The 27,489-nt window shown below is 34.6% G+C and overlaps 1 protein-coding gene across 2 annotated transcripts in view; it reads right to left on the reverse strand.

Annotated features, from left to right (window-relative positions):
• Positions 1-27,489, reverse strand: part of LOC117153394 (uncharacterized) — a 72,188-nt gene that overhangs the window by 10,661 nt on the left and 34,038 nt on the right. The window contains exon 2 of one of the 2 annotated variants that reach the window (XM_033327404.2): positions 20,367-20,745. In XM_033327404.2, the coding sequence (XP_033183295.1) occupies positions 20,367-20,451 (85 nt within the window). In that variant the 5' untranslated portion in view covers positions 20,452-20,745. Of the gene's footprint in view, positions 1-20,366; positions 20,780-27,489 lie in introns of both variants that reach the window. The other variant, XM_076621934.1, reaches the window with a different exon arrangement.

Here is a 27,489-nt window from a genome sequence, read left to right on the forward strand (position 1 = left end):
AACAGTTTCGTTGTTTTCAATTTGAGAACATTTCCGACGAACGTAAATAATATTTAATTGTACAAAGTCCTACAGTCATGAACATTCGTGTTACGCCCACGAGTATCCAATTTTTTCCAATAAAATAAAATCTAACTTTATTCGTTGCAGTAATATCAGAATTATTATTTTTAATTCGATAGGAAAGAAAGAAATCTTCAATTTTTACAATAGCTTTCCTGACAAACTTACGATTTCATAATTTATTAAATTTGATGTTAAATTACAGAAAGTATATTGCTTGAGTTGATTCGATGTTCATTCCTATATATTTGTATTACTTAAAAAATGTTATTAACTCTTCCTGCATAATTGAACCAACGTCATTGACTATATTTTATTTGTAGTAATAAGATTCCAGTATTAATTAATAATTTAAATCAACAAAATCCGTAAAAATTCTCTTGTCATTATTTTAATTTCTCTTAATTGAATTAATTTTCCTTCTTTCTTTTATATTCTGTGATAAGATTATATAGAATATACGATCAAATTAACGACATATCTTATAGTTTATACGAAAAATTTAACCCATAACAGGTGAAAGAACATTTCACTCCTATAGTTTACATAAATTTCTACACGTTCTTTTATATTTTTCATGAAATTATAGAGATTGTTGCCATTACTGTTTGAATACAACTCGTTATTAAAATCGTTCAGGAAACAAAAGGATGCAAATATACTTGATTCTACAAAAGGTACTACAGAGTAGCAGTTAAGTGGATTAAAGTCAAACGAAAGGGGTATTCGTAGCACAGCGAATGTTAAGTAGTTTTTCTTCGTTAATTTCTCTGTAATATCTCATTAGCGTAATAATAATACAAAGAAACATGAAACGGCTTGTCGACTATTTCGAGGGTAATAGCAGGACATTTATAATTCTCTTATGATATAATTTCGTAATATAGTAAGTTTTTAACGTACGTGTATAATAACGAAAAAATCTGCTCAAAGCATAAAAAAAGAATAATTTATTGAATAACGAGGCTACTGAACAATTCAATTGTGAAAATATAAAAGTGTCGAAAAATAAGGAAATATCGCACTTAAATTGTGGTAAAACAAGGTGTTAAAATCCTTTTTACGATTATTCTGTTAATTTGTTCTATTACAAGCGGAAAGGGGGTGATTCTACGTGAAAAAGGAAGTCGAAAATATAGAATAAAATTTTTTTTTCATTTTTTTTTTTCAATTTTTCCATCGAGACAACGATCTACAGTGAGATCCGTTATAACGAGACGCGATAAAGTGCACGCGTACAGAGCGAAAATTCAAAGTCGATTTTCTCGAAAACAAAGCCTCAAACGAAAAATTTTTATTCTATATTTTCAACTTCTTTTTTCGCGTAGAATCACTCCCTTTCCGCTTGTTACCAACCAGTTACCAACCACCCTGCATATATCCAACGCTTGACCAATGACTCAAAAGTGTAAGTATATACTTTAAATTGAGACTGATTACTGGACTGCCGATATTTATACATTTGTAACTAATTTAAGTCTGTAAAAATATACAGAATGCAAACAATATATAAAAATATATATAATATTCAAAGTAAAGTACTGGACACAACATTTAAAGCAACTCTATTTAATTTTCATTTTTATAATTTCGTTTATAAAAATAATAATAAATATGCAAAAGATATACAGAGCCTACAAAAAGTATGCCACATATCCTTATTTTTTTGACGAAGTGTCTTTCCATCCGATTTCATAACTTCATTTTCATAGCATCAAATATTTGTATTTATACGAAGGTACTACTAAGTGATACGAAATTTAATATAATTGTACCCGATTAACCAATATGTAAATGTTATAACAAATACAATGATACACGTTAACCAAACGATGCAAAATAATGTACACGTTTAACCTACTAGTAGCATAACAAATTTCTATCTTATTTCCATTTCCGTTACATTTTCAGCAAAAATATGCATCTGCACGAACATCCACGGACTATAGGCAACATTCCTTCCTACCATTTTCACAAGAAACAATCCAAAACTGGCTAGCAACCCTATCTTCGAGAGGGTGAACTTCACCCCTTCACAAGGGTATACGTTACCGGGAAAGCTGCGTGGCAAGTAATTCCAAAAGTTATACGGTCCTTTTAATCGTCAGTGTCCGAGAATCTTTCCCCGTTAGTCCAACGCAATGGCCACTAATCCGGGCGCGTTCCAAGCGACATAAAGTCAAAGAAGCAAATCGTTAGAGCGCGAAAAGCCACTGTATCGGCCGGTGGCAGACGGGCGTAATTCACGCTTATATCGTTACTCGCACAACGCTTCCATTGTATCGTGCAAATAATACCGGCCGTATCGCATCCGCGCCACGAATATTGTTAGGACAATCGCGCAAACAGGGGACTTAACGTTTCGCCCGTCGCTCGTACGTTGTATATTGTACGAAGATTGTACTGTATAGAGGCCCGACGAATCGAGACTGCACATTAAAAATAAGCGCGCGTTTCAAAACGGAAATGACAGTACACGCGACTTGAACATACTGAAACGCGGATGTATTCTTTGCTTGATGTTCGTCCGAAGTGTTCTCGAGCTCTTGATGGCTTATTTTAAGGAAAGCGGAATCCTGAGATCCGTTGCTCTTATCGATATATGTAAATATAGTAGGTGATTCGTTTAAATATCCTTTATAAATCTTCTTATAACTTAATAAATATCAATCGTAAGTGGATCTACAAATAGGTCGAATATGTACCAACGAAGCTTTTTGTATGAGCAAGTGACTAAACTTCTGATCAAAGCATAACCGCTAAAGTTTTATTTAATGAGATACATCTCGTTCTTTCCTTAAATTATGGTTATATAAATGCATAATTATATCACGAATTATAAGTAAATGTCAATAAATAAATTCATCGATGACGATAATGACATTCCAAAATACACATTCATCAATATCGTAATTCCAAAATACATGCAAAACGAATCCATACCACATCAGCGTTATTAATTTTGTCGGAGATTAAAGTAAGAAGAATAATAAATATTTTATCATTTAACGACTGTCATTAGCGGTCAATATATCATCTTGAATGTCGTTAAATAAACATAATTTACAGCACCCGATAAGCAGGATTTCCTCGCGATCCGATCTCATTATCGTAACCAAAATAACGGCGAACTGTTTTCACGCATAACTGCTAATATCGTCACTTGAACGGCTCGTTAATTAAACGATTTCTCCTACCCCGATTCGTTCTGTACACGAGCCTTAATCGTAGCCGGTGATCACGCGCCTGCTATATTTCTGCTTGCCGGACTAATCCGACTATTTTCCGGCGACAGAGCTCCGCGAACGAGCCCCTAATATTCGCGAATGTCGTTCGATCCTGATACGCAATTATAGTATGGCCCCTCGTTAATGAGATTCCCCGTCCGACAAACGATCGAGCCCCGGCTAAAAACTTGCAAAGCGTCCTCATCTCCAACCATTCTGCACGCCGTTGTTAGGGATCCGGACAAAATATGGATCGTTCGATGATTTTAGCGAAATACGAACTGGGGAACTTGCTAGCCGAGGATAGCATTTTGGACGAGATTTTTATACGAGCTTTTATGATTTTTCATCGTGGAAAAGAATTGCGTTTGGATGAATCTACGGTCTTTTATTTTGGAGTAAAATTTTTTCGTTGGTTTTCGGTAGAACTCGATTTGGACGAAAATCTCTATATGATCTGTTGTGATATTTTTGTCGCGAAGGAAAATCCTTGCAGGATTCTGGATTATAGAGAAATTGTTTTTTATGATTTTTTTTTATTGTGAAGGGATATTTTTTATAATTTCCAATAGAATTGCATTCAGACGAGATTTGTATACATATAACCATTCACGATTTTTCATTCAGGCGAAAGACTGTATGCCGTAATTTTCGATTGCAGAAAAATAATAATTCATAATTTTCTGTTGTGCAATAATAATCTTTCGTGATTTTCAATTGTGATATTCCGCTTATTTGGTAAGCAATTTCAGTTAACGTTAGCTACTCAGTGTCGTAATACTGTTGCATTGTACATAATTTAATATTAGTCATATAGCGATGAGATTAAAATTGAAATTAAAATTAGAAATTATAATATAGTAATTTCAAAAAATTGAATTACAATGCACTTAGTTTACGAAATCAAAATTAAAATTAAAATTGCAGTATAAATTAAGCTATGTACATATGTAGTTTACTTCAAATTAATATTAGAAAGTGTCACAAATAGAAACCATCTTTAATGAATTGGAATCTGTGTTACAAGCGTAATTGAACATTGTAAAGCTAAGGTAGACGGTTGAGAACTTGTTTCCATAAATTTAAGAATGATATAAATAATTATACTTGTTACAAACATAAGTTAGATATATGAGGATTGAAAGAGTTAATTGTGTATCTTAAATGATGAATGAGTGGAATGAAGTATGGTAGGTAATAACAAAAAATGAATGACCATGGAGATACCAGTGGAATATAACGTCAGAACGGATAACGAGAGGGTAATTAATTAAATTCGTATCGTTTATGTGTATTCGTAATGCGCTGTTTCCTTTGGTGTTTTTATCATTTGTTTAATTCCACATACATATATTATGAGTAAATAGGTAAATACCACATTTGATGGTGATTTAATTTAGTGATAAAGTTATTATCTCCAATCGTAGCTTTTATTCTTCTGAAAAATTTATCAAATATGCATTTAAAAATTTCAATTATCGTTATTGCAGGAAAATGTGTATTTTTATTTTAACTTTTGCAACAAAAGAAAGATAATCAGTTACCCGACAGCTCATTTTGGACGTCCATCACGGCAAATAGGAAAATCTGATTTAAAACGTGCTTTTAATATGTTAGTTTCTTTACTAATAATCTGAAGCTTCATTATTCGTATAATTCACTTCACATATAACACTCCATACGATTCTAAAAAATTGATTAAAAAATTCTGAAGCGAATTCCAATGTAAAATTACTTATGAAAAAATTTTTTTAGGAGAACTTCTGGCCGGGATAAATTGAAAACAATTAAAGTCAAGCAAAACTTATGCGCGTATTAAATGACTTGAAAAACGAGGGAATAACGATTTCTTGTGATGAGAGTTTCTAGCGATGTTTTCAAACCTGAATGCACTTATGCGCAGATAAAAGGAAGACGAAACGAGTTAATTCAACTATCTTTCAAAAACGAATCGTATCTCGAGATATTATTCTCGCCTCGAATAAACGAACAAGAGTATAATGCATTAAAATATTAAAAGCTTTTCCTGATACTTACTTTCTCCACGAAATACCGTATGACTTCGTTCGTCGAGCAAAGTAAAATTCGTCGTTAAGTTCTTCAATTCGGTTGCAAGCAATTTTCCATTAAAAATCTTCTCGATAATATCAAATCGATTAATTTACGAGGAAATCATTTTCATAAAATAATTTAATTTCACACGACCGTACAGATTTTCATTTTATATAATCAAAATTCATTTTATACTACCATCTCTATATAATAATAATTGAAAATTTCATAAAATAACTGAAGCTATAACTGGCGGCTATAGAAAATTCAGAAGCGTTATTTGCAATGCGCATGGAACAGAAAGCGTGGATTAAATGCAGGATAAACAAGCACTTTGCTGGGAAACTGAAATTCAAAAATGAATTAAACGCGATATAATAACAGGAAACGGTGTTTATATTATATTTCACGATGATGAAATACGCGCAACTTGATATTAAAAACCATCTTTCTAGACGCAAGGAGCGAAAGGTATGCATTGCATTGCATTGTATGATTGATGTTCCGAAAAGATAGAAGCAGAAATGAAATGTTCACAGAAATTTTCATCGATGTAAGCGAGAAGAATACTATCGAAAGAAAATACTATCGAAACAGATACATCGAAACTTCGAAATTTACGATTCTTATTTCCACCATTTTCTCATCAGACTCATCAGCTCAAATCATTTATTTCGTCGTGTCTCGATAAATCACCTACCGCGTTCTTCTCACGAAATTTCGTTCACGAAACCTCATCAATTTCTGCCGACGAAACGTGGAAAAGAGGTATGAGAGAAAGGAAAAGTGGGGGGAAGAAAGAAAAAAATGAAGAAGTAAAAAAAAAAGAAGAGAAAAAGATTATTCGACGTAAACGAGTTAGTTTCTTGCGTTGGTACCGTGAGCGACGACGAGATACTGTTTGTCAGGAAGCACAAACAGTTCCGTGTGTCCTTCCGGTTGGTTGGAAAAAGAGTGATTAAGGATCGCGGCGCTGGTCTGCACGAGCGATTCGAATCGCTCAGCGGCATGCGGGCATCTTCGAGGTAGATCGACCGATTAGGGGCTGACCCACGTGAGGAATCGTTCCCGAAACGCCGGACGACGGTATTCATGGTGAAAACAGGACCTTATTTATTCAACGGCTCTCTGCTCCGGGGACTAATGAAATTACTCAGAGGCCGACGACCGACAGGAGTTTACCAGCTAATTAATTGGCATTGATGCAGCCAATTCCATTGAAATGAAGCGCCGCTCGTTGATGCTATTTCCTCTTTGCGACTCTTATGTTCTCCCCCAACCCCATGTTATTTCTCCCTTCCCTTCTCTCCCACTCTTTCTCCACTCTGTCTCCGTCAAATCGTTGATCTTTATCTCTCTTGATCAGTCTCCTTTGCATCCTGTCGTTAGCCGTCCTCGTCTTATCGTCAGGAATCTATGATACGGACGCGGCCTTTTCAACCGTTTTCGCCGTTTCCTTCCTTTTCATCCCCTCCATCCGCCTAGCTTTCTTCTTATATTTCTTTTTCTTCTCTAAACCCCCTCCTTTCTCGTCGTTCCATCCTGTACTCGGTACAGCGTGACTTCGTCGTCCTCCACCGTGATTTCTCGTCTCTCTTCTCGTTTCAAGCTTCCTTTTTCCTCTCGTTTCTCCGTCCTCGTCATGGCTTCCTCCACCCTATTTTTCTCTCCCCCGCTTTGTCCATCAGTGCACCGATTGAATTTCTACGGGTAAAATGCGGCCATACTAACTTAATGGCGCTTTCAAACCGTGATGCACTTGATCCAGTTTAATTTTTTTCGCCAGGTAATTGTCTCGATTTTTTAACGGCAAAATTACCGCGCGCCCCGTGGGGTTTTAGTAGTCGAGCAGCCTGCCGGCACGCGGCTTTATATTTTTATCATTCTCACCGTCGCTGGTTAATACACGCCCAGCGTGCGCCAGTTTTTACGCGCCTGTTTTTAGTCTTTTCGTTTCGTGTTCCCTCTCCACTCGATGTTCTCTTTCCTTTCTTTCCTTAATCAACAATTTTACGTATGAAAATGACCAGAGGCAAGGGGAGACCGTTGTTAAACAAAATTTCTACACTCTGTTAATCGCACTGGCTTTGTAATTCGTTCGATTCAGATCGTGTCCAAAGCTGTACGGCTATTTGGACGCGTTGGAAGGTGAATTGCGTCGTGTATGGTATTCATTAAATTATGATATTGAAAAATACGTAGGTACGCCGTGAAATCGACTATTCCGATCGAACCAGCTCCGCGTTATTTAAATGACCTGAACTGAGAAGCATTCAGTAAATTGGGAATGGAACGAAATGGAATTAAACGTAGTATGGAAGGCAAATTGAATGGACCCGCTAAAAAATATTGTTCTAGAATTTTTGAGTATTGTAGAATTCAGCGACGCGCGTGAAAAATGCTACGTACACGTAAGTCCAAAAGTCAATCCCTGTCAAGTAAAATGCTATTTCCTGTTTGGCTACTGCAAGTGATTTACGAGGGGAACGTACAATGTTCGACTCATCGATTCTGCTCGGGTTTTGCATATGGTTAGAGCGCACTGTATGTACTAGTGTGCAGTAACAGGATGAAATCTACAATTTAAAATTTGACAAGAAACACTACTTTTTACAGATACCATCGAATTGTTATTTTTAGTAGGAAACGTTCCACTAATATGTAAAAAAAAAAAAGAACGATCTTTTATGATATCACCAAAATTTCACAAAAATTTGTATAGTAACGCATTTCATATACAGTTTTGAATCCGTACTATGATTAATAAAATATTTGTCACACGTTAATTAGATTTCTAAACGAAAACAAATTGTATACCTTTCGACATAATTTGCATGATAGTTCGATAAAAGAAATATCGCCCACGATAACGCAATACGTACATAGCGATATTTTTATAATCTAGGATAAAAATTTTTTGCAAGATAAAATCTTCCAGAGGAATACTTTATCTCTGGCATTTCAGTTAAAATAATTTTCATTTCTCCACGTACCTGCAATCTAAAAATACTCTGATTTTTTATAATTCCGCTCTTCCACATTCACCCCATCTTTTACTTACAAATATTCTCTTATTTCCATGAATACGACGCATTTCCGCGTCTAAAAGCACACAAAAATCCACCCTAACAAACTCGATGCGTAAGCGACGACACCGTTAAAAAAATCCTTGAATCTCCCTTCAACAAAGGGGACCTAATGAAAAAACATTGAAGCGTTTTTTTTTTCTTAACAGAACTTGCATCCACCTCGAGGCTCGATTTTAACGCGGTCTGGTCGTACTACTTGGCAACAATCGCGGTCGTTTGCGGGGATAATTTAGTCGCGTGTTACGTGTGCTGCGAGAAAAAGGAGAAAAATCGAGGACAAAAGAGTAAATGTAAATTCGTTCTTAACGAGATATTCCCATAGGTGCATGTCCCGCGGGGAAGATTGCACACCCTTGTCCCTCGGCGAGGCGGCAAACGAAATCGTCGAAGTAGTCGAGCTGAGATTCCGCCCTGTTAAAACGACGTTAATCCCTTTTATAATAATATCCGCGTAGATTGAAGGACAACTTAATTAGCCGAGATTGTTAGGACCTCCGTGAAAGACCGCGACAATACTCTGCCGGACTGAAATTCGCCGATTATGCGGAGAATAACGTGGACTCCCTATTAAAGATTCATTTTCCGCCTAGCAATACGCCTTAAGATCAGCTAGCGCGTGTCTACAGGGCCCCTTTGCGCCATAATTTACCGAGTAACGATGTAACATCAGCGAATCGACAAGTTGCAAATTGTAAATTATTTAACGTTAATTAATTAAACTTTCTATTTTACAATTTTACGATTCTTACGTCAAATGGGACGGATAATGAAATGACTCGTAATTTACACAATTTATCTACTTTTAAGATAACGTTTGGTTGATCGGTAAATTTGCTAATGCAAGCGAATTTATTAATATCAGTAATTTAGTATTTGTAACTTGCGACTTGTAAAACTTCGCTAATGATACTAGTTCGATTGTACGAAAGTGCTTGGGTCTGTGTTATCGTGAAACGAAGCTAGTTCAATTAGAACTGAACACGAGGACGAGTGAACAGTTTTTAACCCTTTCAATTCAATCATCAATTTTTTTTTATCCTGTTTCGTTATAGCATCTTTAATCTTTGTCCAATATATATTAATCTTTTAAAATAAAATGATCATTATATTACATAATTTTTATGAGTGTATCTGTAATTTATATCATGCAAGAGCTATATCTAATTAAGTCATGAAGTTGTGGACCTCATGATCAGGGTTTTTATAGAATTTTCATTCGATAATAAATCAAGATATGAATCACTTTTTATAATGTTACTAACACTATATCGTGAGTCTAGTTTCTGGCTAATATCTGAAGTGAAAGAGTTTGATATGAGCCTGGAATTGTTTTGTATTAATTATTAATAATAGAGACCTTTTTGGGGTGATTCTGTAAAGAAGGTATAACGCGCTAAAATTTGAGATCGGTTTTGCTGAAAACATAAATATATTTATGTATAGTTAATTAATAATTAATAACGTATCATAAAATGTAACACAATATTGGGTGTACATCGAGCGTAAAAGGATTAACGATTTATTTACTCGTAAATTGTTTTGCTGGAAAGAATGTTGTATAATTTCGAGATGGAAATAAAACAGATGAAAATTTTATTTCATCAATATGACAGTGTATTTCATTAATTTTCTTCGAATTGTCTGCGATTCGAATATTTATAACAGTGGTAGATAAACGGAAATATGCTCTTGATGGAAGCTGTATTTGAGAAGGTAATTATTCGATAAATTCAAATTACTCGGTTGTTTATTTGAAGTAACCGATAGAAAATACTGGTAGAAGGTACTGGATGAAAATATGTATTTTGTACATATTTTGAAGGAAGATCTTAGTTAAGGTAGCATTTTACGAAAGTTTATATACGATTTCACTTGAATAAATTTGTTTCTTTAATTCTAACGAGATTGTATTTGATAAAAAGAAACTATTTGACTTCAAAAAAATGTCTGGTATGTATTTAATTATTTTAATGAGTCAGATAATTCCCTGAAAGTATCTATGAATAAAATTTTTTCATAAAAATTAATCTTTTAAATTAAAAGAAAAAATCCCTTCTGCGAATTTTAATAAACAAGCTTCTAGTATTTTCATAAAAATTCCTTATTTTACGCGCGTCAAGATTAGATATCAAAAGGAAGCCAGAAATTGTTGATGAAATTTCAGCTCGTACTTTATGACGTCAACTGAACGACCACGGGAGGAAAAAGCGAACTCGCAATCGAGTTCGAGGAAGAAATTAAGTAGCCTGTACACGAAGGAACTCGCAACAAACAGATTGAATTAATCTGTTAATCTGTGGGGCTGTACAAGCAGACATGCAGAAACGTGGAATCTCTTACAAATTAGATTAAAGTAAAACGTCGTTAACGGAATGACTGGAAGCTCCTTGCATAATTTTCACCGTAGACCGAGCAAAGCATATGGCAACATATCACGAATTGAATCCGGACGACATGAAACAGCCGTATATTTCCATATGCGTCGCCTGGCCTTTGAATACGATCGGGCCACGCGATAAACTGGCGAGAAATTAGCTTGCATAAATCATACGTAGAATATAATAACAAGATCTGATGGTGTTGCGACGCTATTGGGAGTCGGAGTTCAACTAATTTTCAGAAACTCTAAGGATACAATCGTGTAAAATTAAATGCAACCCCCGTGAGACACTATGCAAGTGTCCTGAATCGATACTGTCCTCTTCGGAATATGTTGCTAAGCGTTAAATGCAAGAGATTGTGCATTTGTACCTTAATTCCAAACTTAATATATTGTTCAGATGGTAATGTATGAAATGTTGGATTTTGTTGCATTAATTCTTTAAATCTTTCCCTTTTTGATAAATATTTTTATCTTTGTAAATGAATCGTTGTATATCTACTTTATTATATCTCCTTTAATTGTCCTGTGATTTTTGAATTTCTATATTTCGACCGCACTAATTTTAGCAAAAAAAAAAAAAATCTGTAACGTTTTAAGAAAATGTTTGATACAAACGAGAAGTCATGCACACGAACAATTTTGTTCTATTTTGCTGAAATTTCAAATATTTTTTAATATCAGAACAATACAAGATAAACAACATAACGCGACAAAGTTAAAGATGAAAATTCTATTTTGCTGACATTTACATATATCTACATATAATCGCATCCTTTCCAACATTCAGTGAAGCATAAATCACCAAACCAAATGAAATGTTTGGCACATTGAAAGTTATTCTTCGAATGAATTAAAATCTATCGTTGCTTGACGCGAATATTTTGAACATGAAATATAATTTGAGAAAGATTGTAAGACAAATTGTAACGAATTTAATTGGTATAAACTTTGTAAGTATCGTGGAAGAGGAAACACATAGGACACGCGTGAAGAGGGTTGACATTTTTGGTTAGACACTGTTTTCTTTTCCTATTTTTAAGTGGAATGAAATAAACGTAAATGTTGAAATTATTGTATGAAATTAAAATAAGAAATTCGTCAATAAAAATTCAAAGGATAAAGAAAGCAAAATTACAAATTATAACTTATATACTAAGATAGCACACAAAAAGACAAATATTTATGATATATATCCGATAATTTACAGAAACAAAACCGGAGAAAAATAATTATAAGAAACGTGCTCGGAACTTTTAATTAATAATAACACGACGAGCTAGCCGAGTTTATCAAAGTTCAAATAAAAAGTTAATGTAGCGTAGATGGTAGGGCGTAATTATAAATATCATAGATTTTTAATCTGTTTAACTTTCCCTCGGCAGCGAGATATTTTTTTTCCATTTGTAAGAATCTCCTTTTAATCATCGTTTGGAGGAAATTGGTTCGGGAAGTTGGGCGTGCAATTAGCGTACCGGAACAAGCGAAAAACCTGTGTCAATCGAGAAAAACACGAAGGTTTAAAACACTGACTAACGACATAAAGGAATACGTAATAAGGGCATACGAGTCAAAGGTAAATGCTCGCGTTAATAGCCAATTACCAAGCAGTTTCCTGGTAGAACACGTTGCTTTCGATGAAAGCCTTACGCTTGCTAACCGTATAATCGAAAATTAGGGTGCAGTTTGCAAGTGCTTAAGCAACAACTGTTTATTGATATAGTTAATGAATTTCCGCGCAAACTGTTAGGTCTCGGCAAATACTATTGCATACAACGCTGCGTTCCTTGAAAATAAATGTTTCCCGTGGAATATCGGAAGTGGTTCGTTAGAAAACAAGAAAGTGGAAAATTATGCGTTGATAGAAATTTTGCAATATCGTGTAAGAAATATATTAAGAGAAAATGTTATTTGAGAGAGATTTTGTTATGAGTAACTGATATATGACGAGATCAATATAATTGATACGTTGTAGACAAAAATAGCATAGCGAAAAATAAAATTTATTCAAAGTGATGTAAGACAAATATAAACTATTAATATTTCTGTAAACATATTAGGTTTTTCCAGAAATGCATTATATGTCTTATTATCAGGGATTCTAGACAATCGAACATTAATTGATAATTAAAAAATACCTAATAAAATGCCACATTTTTTACGATAATACTGCTATCATGCAAAAATATAGTCGGATGATAGTGTTACCATTATGTTACATTGAGGGTAATAATTAATTCGATCGTAGCAGAGAAGGGAACAGCCAATTACCATAATCTACCTATTTACGAAGAATTTTCGCTACTTAAGTGAATCGTTCCTTATTGCGTTTGTTTCCCTTGTACCCGAAAATGAATTTGATAGAGGAAAACGACGGAGTTTCGTATAATTTAGAAAGCATAGTCAGAATTTTCGACTTGAAGTACAGAGATTATTACAATCTCTGATTTTCATGATATTTTCCACTACGATATTACATATTCCACATTTATAATTTTATCTGCGGCACAACAAAAATTACCTTTAAAACGTAACAGCTGAAGTCGATACGTAATAGGAAAAATATTTTACGTTAATTCTCATACTATTTAAAAATAGTATATAAAATATCTGGTTTGAAAGCCACGATAATTTCAGAATATTTGATGAAAAAATAATCTTCTCCGTCATGCAATTTACACCTATACACAAAGAATATTCGCGTAACGTTAATGAATAGAAAAGCGTTCCAATTTTACGATTATTTAAGGTAAATAATATTAATACAATAGATCGAAATAGACTAGAGATTGGAGGTAAAATTTCAAATCCTGTTAATGGTGTTGTAGAATACATCAAAACCGAATAGAGATTTCAATTCATGCATAATTATAAGTATGAATCACGATTAAATTGTCCACCTGTAGCACGCGACGTACGTGCATGAATTGTGCGCACCATCCATCACCGGTAGATAATAGCAGGTATTGGATCCATGTGCTTTAAAGACACAGTGCTTTGGGGAAGGTGGGATCAAAATTGATCCGCTATGCATTATCGTTATTACATTAAGTGGGTCGCAGTATAACCCACTAAGCTTCAAAGGCTTATGCCGAGAATTGAGTAAAGGTTAGTTATTTATACCCTAGCTGGTGAACGCTAAAATCCAAAATTTCGAGGAAGACACAAAACGGCTCAACGACGTGTCTATAAAAAATCAAGAAATTTCCAATTCTATGTATATATTATATGAAGTAAAAAATAGAAGCCGATGGTTTTAAATGACCATTTTATATTCTATTTTATTGTAGTAATTGTCTGGTAAAATCATATGGAATTTAAGTACGACAGTTTTCTTCTGTTTTGGGGGTTGTAATTTTGAAGATATTTTTAACTCTATGTATCGAAGGGGCGTAAAATATAGTTTTGTCATCCTGAACGTTTAAGCATTTTCTATTCTATTTTAGTAATCACCTAGTAGTTAAGTACACGCGTGTCTTATCTTTTATGGGGTTGTAATTTTAAATAGAAATAGAAGCACGAAGTATGCACGTTAAAGTGCATCTATTTCTGCCTAAACAAAAGGGACAAATATAACAGAAGCATCTCGAACCGCATACTTCGTACTAACATGTTAGTCTAACTCACGGTATCTACCTTTCGAGGTTTTCTGTTTTGTTTAATTTGGATGTTACCCGAGTGTCTGGTTACCTTGTGCATTCTTTGATGTTTTAATGTACATTTATAACTGGCAGTTCTCGAGATCTATGCTTAGTTCGTGTGCAGGCGTTTTGTTTTAAACAAGTTTCATTTACGTGTTGTTATACGTGTATCAACATTTTTCTCCTCTCCAAACTTTCCTTAACCCCTTAACCTACGATTTACGTTCGAGAATTTCGGGCCGAAAACGTAAACAAGCTATTATATATTATATTATATATTATATTTGGCCCGATCATCGTACTACGGGCTACGCCCGTAGTTGTAGGTTAAGGGGTTAATATCCGTGCAAAGCTTGCTATACACTTTGGTGTACTTCGCTACGTTTTTTTTAAACAGGGTTGACAAAAAATTGATATGAATTTTAGATTACGTCGAATAATAAATAAATGTAAAGAATTGATGAAAATAAATTGACAGTAAATTTAGATTTAGTAAATTTAGAATAGAAATTCTATTAGCAAACAGTGCATGAAGAATCAGAGAATAATTTATTGATTCTCATCTATCATTTATTTGATACCGAGAAAGTGGCATTCAAAATTTAGACGTGTTTTAAAAATTCTAGTCAATAACCTTTATGAAGTTCGAGCTATATAATTCCCTCTACTTATATTTTATCGATATCAATTTTTTATATTTAATACAATATATCTTCTTTCCTATACTAAATGTATAATGCATAATGTATAATAAGAGAATATCTTAGAATAAGAATAAGAATAATTCCAATCTTTTACCACTGATTAATTTAATCAATTTTCTATGTAGTTAACTTTTATATAACTTTTAAATTCCTTACATTTATCACCGACTATTTAACTAACTATTTTTGTCCTAAACTCAAACATGATAAAAATGAAATTTAAATTGCTTTGATTAGAGCTGCTTCAAATAAAATTTCTAAGTCATGCGCAACTTGATTTTTAATTAAACAATTCGTATACACTACAGTCTAATATTATTTGAATATAACTGGAACAAAAGTAAGTTGCCATCATTTCCCATCTCTCTAAGATCCAGTTTTCGAGCTAACGTTCCCACAACGCGCTCCTGTTTAATAACGTAACGACATTGTAGAGCGATAATTAATGGTGGCTGCTGGAGGGTTAAAAAAAAAAGGTGAATGAGAAATGATTACACCTTTGACGGATCATTAATGAAAATCTACTCGGCGGAAAGTCGAAGAACAGCATCGAATATTGTTGTCGGCAACACAAACGACATTACTAAGCCGTATAATTAGTAGTAAGTGAGGCGTTATTAGTAATTAATTTGCACGCTTTAAGGAACGAAGCCTGCAATCTTCATAATTCGAAATTTTATACGGAATTCGGTCAAATTGCGTGACCTGTTTCCCATCGTCTTCATTTATCTCGAAACCCTTCTCGTTCGCCCCTTAAATCACTGAGAATGAATGAGGGACCGAACAAAAATTAATAACTTCTGAAATTTCCGAGTCGAACTATAATTATTTGAGCTAAATCTGTATGATTCTCTGAACTAATTAATAGTGAAGGGAATATGCAAAGTAATTTCCTTCCTGATTATTTCACTCTAATTTTCGAACAATTTTACGAACCTATTTCTATAATACTTTAGGCATTTTATATAGGTAGGTTTTAGAAAATGTAATAACGGCTTCAATGTATAAATTAATACAAAACTGTATATTACATATAAATAATTGGAAATATTTTTTTTTCCAAAACAAAGAGATATTATTATATATTTTTGGAATTTTCACGTATGTTTGCGCGATATATTTATACGCTTTGCATGGAATTGCTGAAAAAATTGTTATTAATTGTGTTATTAATTGTTGATTCTGATCGTTAATTATTATACTAATGAACATTTCATCTATGTTTATTCAACGCGATATTTGAGAACTGTAAGTTAATTTTTATTTGTCTTTCGTATTTTAAATAATAATATTACCTCGTTTATGCACAAAGAATAAATAAAGATTAATACGCAACTGAAATTAATTCTAAAAAGAAAACACGTGAATTATAAAAAACCAAATGCATGTTTCATGATGTGATCAATAAAATAAAATAATGTAATAACAAATGAATAATATGATAAACATCTAACAAAAAAATAATATTTCAGTCCCTTAATTTTTGTCAGCAAATTTCCTAATTATTTTCAATCAAATGAACATCTTTTTATAAGGTTACAGTTTTGCCCTGTATCAAATAAAACAAAATAAACAAAGAAATTTCACAATAGATAACAATAACAATAGATAAATACTCGATTACCTTCGTAATTTACTTAACCCATTAAGTTCTCAGCAATAATCTATCATAATGTTATAAATACTTTAACTTCTTCAAATTTCATAAAGAAGTAGCAACGAAAGAAAAAAATTCAGGGGACCTATTTCATCGTCAAGATGTTAAATGAATAGAATTCGTTGATGTAAATCGACTGGGAAGAATCTTATAATTAATTAAAAATAAAGACATTCTGCTACGATCAGTTAGAACAACGAACGAGTCGTGACTGCACGCCGTGTCAGTTCTTCAGAAGACATCCTCTGCTCGGCTACCATAAGTCACGAGCCAATTATAAGGGCGCCTTTGAACGGCTAAAAATCGGAGGCATTTGCGGTCCATCGACGCGGAGCCGCGTAACGACTAATAAGTAGCGCTTGCATTAATAATTAATTAGCGAGCCTGTCGGCCAAGCGAGCTGACCAATTTCCATAATTCAACGACCACGGCAATATACAATATCGCGCGAGCCCTTTCGAACGTGAGGACCTCTAGCCCAGCAATAATGGCGGGGCCGATACTAATAATTACTGGTGGATTCGCACGCGAGTCAATTGCAAATTAGTCGGCGGCTGCGTATAATTGCCGAGTTTTTTGCCGGTGTCGAATCGTTAAGTTCCCCTGGTCTGCCTTGTATGGTAAACAGCCATTACGTCGCTCGAATAACGTTACGTAGGACGCGTTGTTCGTCCGATGCGCCGCGGAGCCACGTGTACTTCTTTTTCCATTCTCCACCTCTGTCAAATTTTACGCATCGAGGATCGATTAAGCTGGTTTAACGTTGAAACTACCGAAGTAGTCAACCTGATCGGTTCATAATTTTTCATAGTAGTTTTATATCTGATTTACAATGGAGCATTTACGGGGATTTGAATGGTTTTTGGTGAAGTACGTAGGTATATTGTATGCACATGGGTATGGAGTTATTCTTTCCTTTGTTACGCGAACAACTAATTGTAAGATGAACAAGTTATAATTTCTCGTAGTAGTTTCACAGATTTGCAACGCTGTATTTCTGGGGATACAAGTGATTTTTAGTAAACTTTGTATATAGATCAGGGATTTTCCCCGTTTGTTACTAGAGGAGGTAAAAGTAACCAGTTCACAATTCTTCATAATAATTTTATAGATTGGAAATAGCGTACTTCTGGGGATTTCAGATTGATTTTTCATAAAATATATAGAGAAATGTTTGTTTGTTGTTTTTTTGCACTGCGTATTTTTCCATACGAATTTCATTTGAATTTCTTTCCTACAAGCTTCATGCTTCAATTGTCAACAGTTCTACAGTAAATACAAATTTGTAACTTTTCATATTATTTATCTAGTAAAAATAAAAGTAAATAAGTGAATTTAGTTGTCGCTAGCTTTGTGGAATTTTTGTATTTATTAGGATGTAAGATTGGATGAACGACTTTGTTTTCATTCGCTACGGTGCTGGTTGTAGATGGTTTTGTTAATATTATGTTCCAAGCAGATAGAAATTTCCCTTTTTGTTGAGTAGAAATATTCGTGGCAGAGTGGAGAATGGTGTAGTAGAGTGAAAATGCAAAAAACCGGTTATACACGCCTGACGGTTAAATAAGAACTCCTATATTTCAGATTTTTTAAGATCAATATAGGCAAAGTTGAATTCAAAAAGGAAAGTATTCAAATCTAGTAATCGCAACGATTTTGTTAAATAAATCGGAAAATACGACAAAAATATTCACGAATATTTATTACTACTAAGTTATGTATCAAGTAATCCTAAAAAATTATATAAAATAATAAATAAATATAAAAGTTTGCAATCGTTATTTTAACTAAAAGCCAGCCTGAACTACGAATTTTACAAACTTCCTCAACGCATAATCTGCAGTAACAAAATTTATCTCCTACAATTCAAACAATTCGAAGAATCAATTTCCTATCGTGCGAACATTTTTCCAATCAAACAATAGAAATATTTAACAACTTTTATTCGCGTCCATTCGCTCTTTTATTCATTCGTGCAACTACAATTTAATATAGGAAAAAAAGAGAGAAAAACGAAAAAGAAGAACGCAGAATCGAGTCACGCAATTATTGACGTTATTATTTCTCCGGTTAATTAAAATAGCAGGGCTACGGTAGAGCGTACGGCTCGAATAATTGCGACCGACGAATTGTTTAATTTGAATCGTCGTGAGTACGTGGAATTTAAATGTTCGCCGCTTTACACCCGCACGATTTGAATATCGGTGACCGGTGGTGGCGAGTCGAATTAAGGGAAAATCAGAAATGATTGTCACGTTGTCGAACCGTTGGATTATGTTCGACTTCGAGCTCGATGCCGTATGAATATTCATAGCGTTTCACCCCTTCGCGAAAAATTCCTAAGCAACCGACAGAGCGGCCCACGAATGCTCTATATAATTAATCGTATGCGTCGGCACGTATCTGATAACCGGATGATCCTTAATTCAGCCGCTCTTTATTTTGGGTAACACCTCTCCCGCTGAGTATCGCGCGCGGAATTTCAAACAATGCTAGGGAATTTTTTATCCTCGGGGGGAAAAAACTTCCTCCTCTTACCTCCTCGTTCGTTATTGAATCAACGCTGGAAACCGAGGCAAATACCAGCGTTCCTTTTTGCGATGAAATTGTAGAGATAGTAGAGATCGGAAACATGTTTGCATTGATTTAGCACTGCTACTTTATTCCGTTGTCCAGGCAAAGCCTTTTTCCATTTGCTCTCGTTAGAAAATTTTATACATTGATCGTGTTATTCGATTGTATGCTTCTGATTTTTTCTCGAATATAAATAAATAGAGATGAAATGAAAGAGAAATACGTTACTTTAATTTTTGGTACGAATAAAATGTTATTTATATTTGTTTATCGAGTTTGCTTCTTGTTTAATTTAATTTATTCTATATTTGAATATTACGTTATTCTAATTTTAGCTAGATTATTAATTCTTTCTTTCTGTCTGTCTGCCTATCTCTTTTAAAATAAATCTTCATACTTGTTGAAATAAAATCATTTTAACGGCCAACAAGTCTATTTTTCGGAATTTACTTTCTTCCGTAATTTATTCACCGAATAAAAGTAGAATAATTCTAACGGAGAAATTTAATAATCATTAAACTATCTTTACTAATTCTACGAAATCGCATAATTATTCTCCGCGTTTCAAAGAAACCTTTTCCCCATTAACCGAAAGATGAAAAACTCATCCCTTTAGGCGGTCCGCAGGTTTCCATATTTCCCTTGAAAAAACTAGGAAAAAATGGAGTAGCAAAAAAGAAGGGTATTCTTCCTATCTAAAAATACCTAAAAAAAAAAGACAGTAGAACATAACGAAATATTTGTTCCGAAATCCGTGCCCAGAAATTCATTTCAATATCTTCTACGATATCCTCTAACCGTGCAATATATCAAGAGCACAAAAACAGTATTCACGTGGAAATTGGTTTCGACGATGTTCGCCAAGGTTTTTATCGGGCAACGTCTAGTAAGATGAAGTATAGTCTCGATCGGATGAATTAATCTCGGAGCCGTCAGGGGGTGTGAGACGGAAGCATCGAGTCCGAAAATTCGCACGTACCTCGAGTTTCGACGAGAGCCCAGCAAAGATTGGCCAAGGAGAAGAGCAGCAGAGAAAGTAGGTAGAGCGCGGCATCCCATCTCATCTTCGTTGTTCCGGATAGCTTTCTCGGTGGCTGCCTTCACTCTTCTCTCGCCCCTCCTTCACCGGTCGCGCTCATCTTCTATCATCCCCCGGCGCGTTTTCAACGGTGCACGCCGCGAAGGCTTCCGTGTTCCGGCTCGAGGACCGCACAGCACAGGCCACCCTCCGAGTCGACACCAAGCCGTGGAATACAAGGATGCGGGGAAACGGTGAAAAAAGAGCGAGAAGAACGCTCGTGTCAGCGTGCTCGGCTTCCCAGTCGGTGCAAGGGTGCTTATCACCTGGCTGATAACACCTGCAAAACAAATAGCCACTGTAGTAAACAGAGGCTACGTTTTCTCGTGTAATTAACCTGCTGGTAATCCCAAGGTAGTGAGGAATTTGTTCTCTGCTCCTCCTCTATCTTATATGTATATATAACCAGCCAGAAATTTGGAATATTTCTCACTTTTATTTATTATTGGATCTCCTGCTGACTGTGTTATTAACGCTAGAATTATTACCGAACAAAGCGCGAGCTTGTGCCAACGAAATTAAAATGAAAAATACCTAGGAGGAAATGTTTTATACATACGATAGCTGGAATAATAAATTTATAAAATACCTGAAAAATTGTCGATCGATCATTTGTAATAAAAAATTCTGGTAGTTCTAGCGTCAATATACTCGGACAAATTGTTTTCCAGAGGCTAGGGCTCATTCAAATTTCTCTTTAAGTTAGAAATATGATTTTACCGAGTAGTTGTAATAATTTGTCTTGTGATATGATTTTGTTAATTTAAATCTGACGTCGATAAGTCAATAAAAAGAACTCCATTTATAATTGAAAGAAAAGTATTTCTTAAGAATTTACAAACATGAAATTGCCCTAATATCTATGTTTGCAGAAAAGTTTCCTAAGTCTGCTGAAACTACTGGTAGTCATTATTATGTTATAAGGTAGTTAGCTAAGAAATAAAGAGAATCAAACTATGTATCCATCATCCCTCTTTTCTCGTATATTCAAATAAAACCATATGATAATACACGAATTGAATAATACCAAAAAGTTAACTTCTCAGGAGTTCTATGATTCACGTTTCACCACAGTAGGAAACTTTTGTTTCATAATTCTGATTTTTTATCACATAAACTCGTCCCCATCTCAATCTACTAAATGTCTCGTAGTTTATAGGTTGGAGCGTAAGCATCCTACATACATACATAGTTGTTTTACTCTTCTATTTTTCTGTTTCTCGTTCTCCTCGCTTTTTTCTCCAGCTTTTCTTTAGCGCCCTTAACGAGTCTCGTACGTACTGCGAAATTGAAATAAAAGCGGACGAACGAGTCCACGGTTTCCGCGCATAAAGCGGCTGATTTAACCGGATCCTCTCTCTCTCTCTCTTTCTCTCTCTCGCATGCGGAATTCATTTCTGCGGATTCGTTCTTGGATGTATCTATGGGAAGCGGTGCTCGCGGTGGTTACCTGCTCGCCGCCTCTATGAAGCGTCGTGAAATTAGTTTGCGAGGAAAATAAAAGGGAAATATGAGTGGAGATATTTAGTGGGTCGTGGATTAAGGGAAACATACCGTGGGGATCCTCTGTCCCTTCCTTTTTACGATTCCGAGCGGGAAAGTTACCCTCGCGCTCGAACAAAACTGAAAACAGGAAACTTACAGACGTGTGGAAAGAACGAATTGGACACGAACTTTGAAATAAATATAATGTGTTATACATGCTAATATTCGCACGCAACAGTATCTGTTTGTTGCTTTGTATAAGAGGGGGATGATTTAATTTGCGTATATAATATGAACCGTTTCTTTCTAACAATAACGTGTAACAAAAGATTCTTAACAGAAAGGAGGTTGCTCACTTTGTTTCCGAATTTCGATGCTGCCTTCTTCGTCGTGTCAGCGAATAATAATCGTGCAATTTCACGATAACTTTTACCCTTTCCCCTATGATGAATTACATGTTGTCTTTTATCAAAGCCAGTATTCTTTCCTTTCTGTGACATGTTAAATTGTTTGGTGTGTTATGGAAATATTGATGTCAATTTCTTCTGGCGTTAACTATAGAACAATCTTACAATTATGTAGAATAAATTTATTTCGCAATTCGGACAGTTTCTAAGAATTTTTAGATAGAAACGCAAACAAGTAAAATATGCAACGCGATATTTAAATCATTCGCTCTTTAACAACCAATAAATAGAGAGAGAGAGAGAGAGAGAAAGCGAGAGAGCTTTTTTGAAATATTAATATGCATAACTATAATATGTACATTGCAGAAATCTCTGTAGTTGGTTGATAAAATTATAAGTACAATCGAAAGGTTGAAATGTAAATGTTAATTAATAATGAACAAACGATACAAGTGACAATTAAACTGTGATTGAAAGAGATAAGTCTATAGCGTACAAATGAATAAATTTAACTAATCTGCTTATTCAAAGGTTCAGTTACGTTTCATAAATAAATTGATAAATTAATATAGTAAAATTTATACAATAAATTTTGTATTTCGTATAATAAAGATACTTATGAGATTGAATATGTAAAATTCTTCTCTAGTTGGCTGATAAAATTGAAAATACTAATTCTATTTAGAAGAAGACAATTCTATAGTCAAATTTGTGAGGTAAGCATCGTGTTTGGTTAAAAATATACTACGCTTTATCACATTTGTAAATATAGGTACTTATATGATAGACGTAGTTAGATAAGTGGGAAGAATAACAAAACTGTTGTCTATCTTAATCAGTAGAATTCTCATATGTGGTACTATGGGCCTACCATCAGAATTTTATATTAGGTCATCCCATAAGTGAATGGTATAATTTTTTTAGGGCTGAATTCAAAACGTTAGACCTCGCGATGATAAGGGTTTTATAAGCAGGAATGGAATTTATAATATCCAGAATATTCTTACCATAAAGTATCTTAGAAGTTGTGCTATACAACCAACAAGATTAGCAACTTATTATATTTTCAAAACAGTTACTTTATTCCATGTTTATACTATACCCTACAAATAATTTTTATCTATATCTGTATAGTCCTGCGGCACACTAATTAGTAATTTCAAAATATTTTACGCTGTTTTTTAATTCAATTTTTGTTTGTTTGTTCATTTTTTAATATTTTAACGTTACGTAACTTTTTAATGAATGTAAACTAATTAAGCCAATCGAAAACTTATCGATCCCTACGTATATCATCGATCTTGAATTTCAATCTCACATCTCTCTAATTACAGGTCAGAATACTCGCGTAAGTCACAAGATCGATCGCTGCTACCATCGCGCGCGAACAACTTTTCTAAGATCTCTTGGAACAGAGGCATTCGTCACGGTGCGGAATTGCGCAATCAAAAGTACCCGGTATTCCGCATCGTAAAGCATCCGTGAGTTCCCATAGTATCCCGTGAGCGAGCAGAATCCCTAGTGTGTCTCAGCTCGAGGATATCGTTCGGTGATCCATTAAACGATAACGACCATAAAGATACAGGTATAATAGAATCTTTCTTCAATTTCATCGCGGGCGTAACGTCGTGGCGCGGCGGCCAGTCGCGGATGGGCCGTTTTTGCAGCGATAAAAGTGCCTCTTTATCCGAACCACGGTGAACTTATTCCGATTCCGTGATCCTCGCGGCGCGATCCATGGGATTCGCCGACGCGTCTACGTGCACGACCGCCCTCGTGTTTGCCTTGCTCCTTATGCTAAATCCTCGACGTGGATCGAGAAGGGATGACTGGATGGGAGTTCTTTTCGATCTTCTTCAGGTGGCTTCGCCGATCCGGCGAGGCGGTGTTCGTCGTCGAGAAAAGAAAAGGAAGGGAAAAGAAATGGAAACGAATAGAAAAAGAGAAAAGGGGAGGAAAAGAGCTGGAGAGAGTCTCGGTTAAGGAGTTGGAACGAAATTCCGAAAGTTCCTGCTCAGTGAAACAGGTCACGGAACGAAAGAGCCGTCGTGGAGGAACGGTGGCGGTCTTTAAAAAGTTTTTCCTAGCTCCATTGCGGCGAATCCGACGCTGGGATGCCGCTCGGATTCCCCGGGGATAAAACAAAGGATAATCAGGTCGCTTTTTATTCCCTGGACGGGTTCTGTCGGGTAGTTGCGAAGCTGCCTCTGGAATTACCGGCTTCCGACCCTTCTTTTCCTGTCTTCGCCACTTCTAAGCTGCTCGAATTAGGCTACGTTAATCCTTCGATGCCTGGTCTTCGCTTCGGGCCTGCGGCAACCCAACAGCCAGAGAGGTATCGCGCTTCTTCTCCCTCCCTGTCACGAGACGTCTTCGTTAACGCATCCGTCTTTCGCCTTAAACAGACCACTTCTCGTTCATCGACGAAATTGGATTACGACGTGACGAGCCTCGCTTATGGTTTTTCGATGCATCCTGCGGTTGCTACCCTTTAACTTCGTACGCTGTTGTTTGCTGCGTTTGGTAGTTGTAGCGGTTTGCTAGGTGGTTTTTGACGTTGTATTTACTGATAATAGCGAATAGAGCAATTGAAATGGTAAACGATGTAAATGCCAGAAGCGAAGATTTGCAGTAGAAACAAAAAGACATTTCAGTTAATTCTGTCATTTATATCATTTATGTTTTAAACGATCTATACTTTCATCGTGTGTCGCCTTTGCAGATTCAAACGAAGAATAAATAGTAAAAATTATATGAGATTAATTGTATCGATTTTTTTCAATTACAATTTATTTCCTACGTATGATCATTATGTTTTTCGATAAATTATTAATAAATAATTTAATAATTAAAATAAATTAATCTACCACTTATAACTTTTTTCAGAATCTACATCTCTTTCCACTGGTAAAGTCCTTTTTATTCTTTTCCACTTGTTCCATTCCACGCGTTCGTTCCAAAATCAAAACCACTTCAACTTCTCATATATTGAGTGTCGCGGATGGTTATTTGGTTTGGCAATTACTAATTGCTCGGTTATCGTCGTTATACTTCAAATAAACAATATTGATTTAGAGTGTGTATGTGATAGAAACTTTTTGCTTCATTATTGGCTTGTAACGCAAATTATTTTCTTCGTACGTTTTAAAGATGTTCATTTTGTTCGTACTAATTTTCAGTATGCGAGCTGTTATTTAGCGTAACTGGATAATTTCGATGATTTTCATTACTCGTATATGGTTATTTGATATTACAGTTTCTGACAGTTATGGTAGGTATCATGATCGATTATAAACGTGATATTTCATGAAACCTTCATAATTGTTAATTTGAAATTTAGTTTACGATTCAGGTATCAGTTTCTATGGTACACGAAACGCTCATGTTTCGAACATGTTCTAATTTCAAAATCGTAATCTGTAATTAGTTGAAATATTATGATAGACATATATTACTGACTTAATTAGATTCTTTTTTTTTCTATTCTATTAATGAATCATACATTCTCGCGGTATGAAAATAAAACCTTAAAATTATTTCAATTCTGAGCATTTATGCATGGAAGATATGATTTATTATTAATTAGTGGACAACGCTATTCGATTCAAATCATTCATATTTTTGCTTCGTGGATGTTAAATGACTCAGTTTTATCGAAACTTTCCGATAGTCGCAGAAAATATACACAGCGATGCGTTATCGACTCTGTTTGAACTAAAATGTCCATCATTAATTCATTCATGAAGATAAGATAAGTTATTGCAACGAGAAATTCTTCCATCAAGAATCACAGTGATATTGCACGATATTGAGAGAGTTTGTAAAACGTTTAATTAATTCTCGTATCAGAGAACTACAAAATTATTCTAGAAAATAATGTCACAGAAAAAAGATGACTTCGATCGTTTAATATGTCTCATTAAACGGAAAACTACAGCCATGAAATAGATAATAACGAAACAAAAATTTGCAAGTCGATGTGTCAAAAAAAAAAAAAAAAAAAGAAAAGAAAGAAGAGAAAAAGAAAGAAAAAAAAACGAAGAAGAAAAAAATAAAAATTAATACTATTGAATATATTAATAATTGTATGCTATACGCTTCTACTGAATAGCAGATTTTTTATTTAAACAAAAATAATTCCATTTCTATTATTGAATTATCTTATATGGGCCGATATTAATATACTACGATATTCCTAATAGAAAGGAACTAATTTAATCTCTATAAAGAGATAGAAATAATAAAAAATTGTGGCATACCTTCCTTTAGAATTATATTCACTTTCATCTCTAGCTTTCTAATCTTTTTAGTGGGTTTTTAACGATTAGAACGTGTTCTCGGTGGAAACACCGATGAGAATCTTGCTATTACTGTTCGTTCGTACAACGTAATTGTCGTATTCACATCTCGCGATTTTAAAGGAAAGTTTCACGCACAAAGGAAATGCTAAGAACAAGGACTGGGTATTTTGTATTCAGGACACGTTATTAACGGACGTAAGCACACCTTTAACAGAAGCTTTTTACACTCCTATATTCAGCACGCGACCTTAACAGTTCAACTATTCGGCAAATTCTCGACATCGTGCCGTAAGACCGTGTTCTGAATATAACAGTGAGAACAGTTTCGTTCATAAAAGAACAGAAAGCTTTAATTTTTTATAATTCTTGAATGTCTACGTGTTTAAATATCAATTTACAAGAGAAAACTTTCTATTCTCTTACAACTTTCAATAGCTTTCCTATTTACTAACCTACATAGTATCGCTTTATCTTCTTCCCATACTACGTATCATTGCTTGTAGTATTTAGTATTTAGTAGTTATATGTTAGTATTTAGTTAGTAGTATTTAGCTTGTAGTAGTCATTGCTCAGGTAATATCATGTTTATATACATGTAAATCACTGATAAACCAAGCTGATCAACTTTATATCCTGAAAGTTTCTCAATTTTAGTACCAAAACAGTGTTTAATTCTTCAGAAATTAAACGATTAATCTGAATGACGTGGATTAGTTTGGTTCTTTTGCGCCTCATTTTGCCAATTTACTAGAAGAGATGAAACATTCTTTAATTTTGAGATACACGCGGGAATTAATTTTGAACACGAACTATTTCCTAAAATGAGAACAG

This window comes from Bombus vancouverensis, chromosome 1 (assembly GCF_051014615.1).
Source record: "Bombus vancouverensis nearcticus chromosome 1, iyBomVanc1_principal, whole genome shotgun sequence".
Lineage (NCBI taxonomy): Eukaryota > Metazoa > Arthropoda > Insecta > Hymenoptera > Apidae > Bombus > Bombus vancouverensis.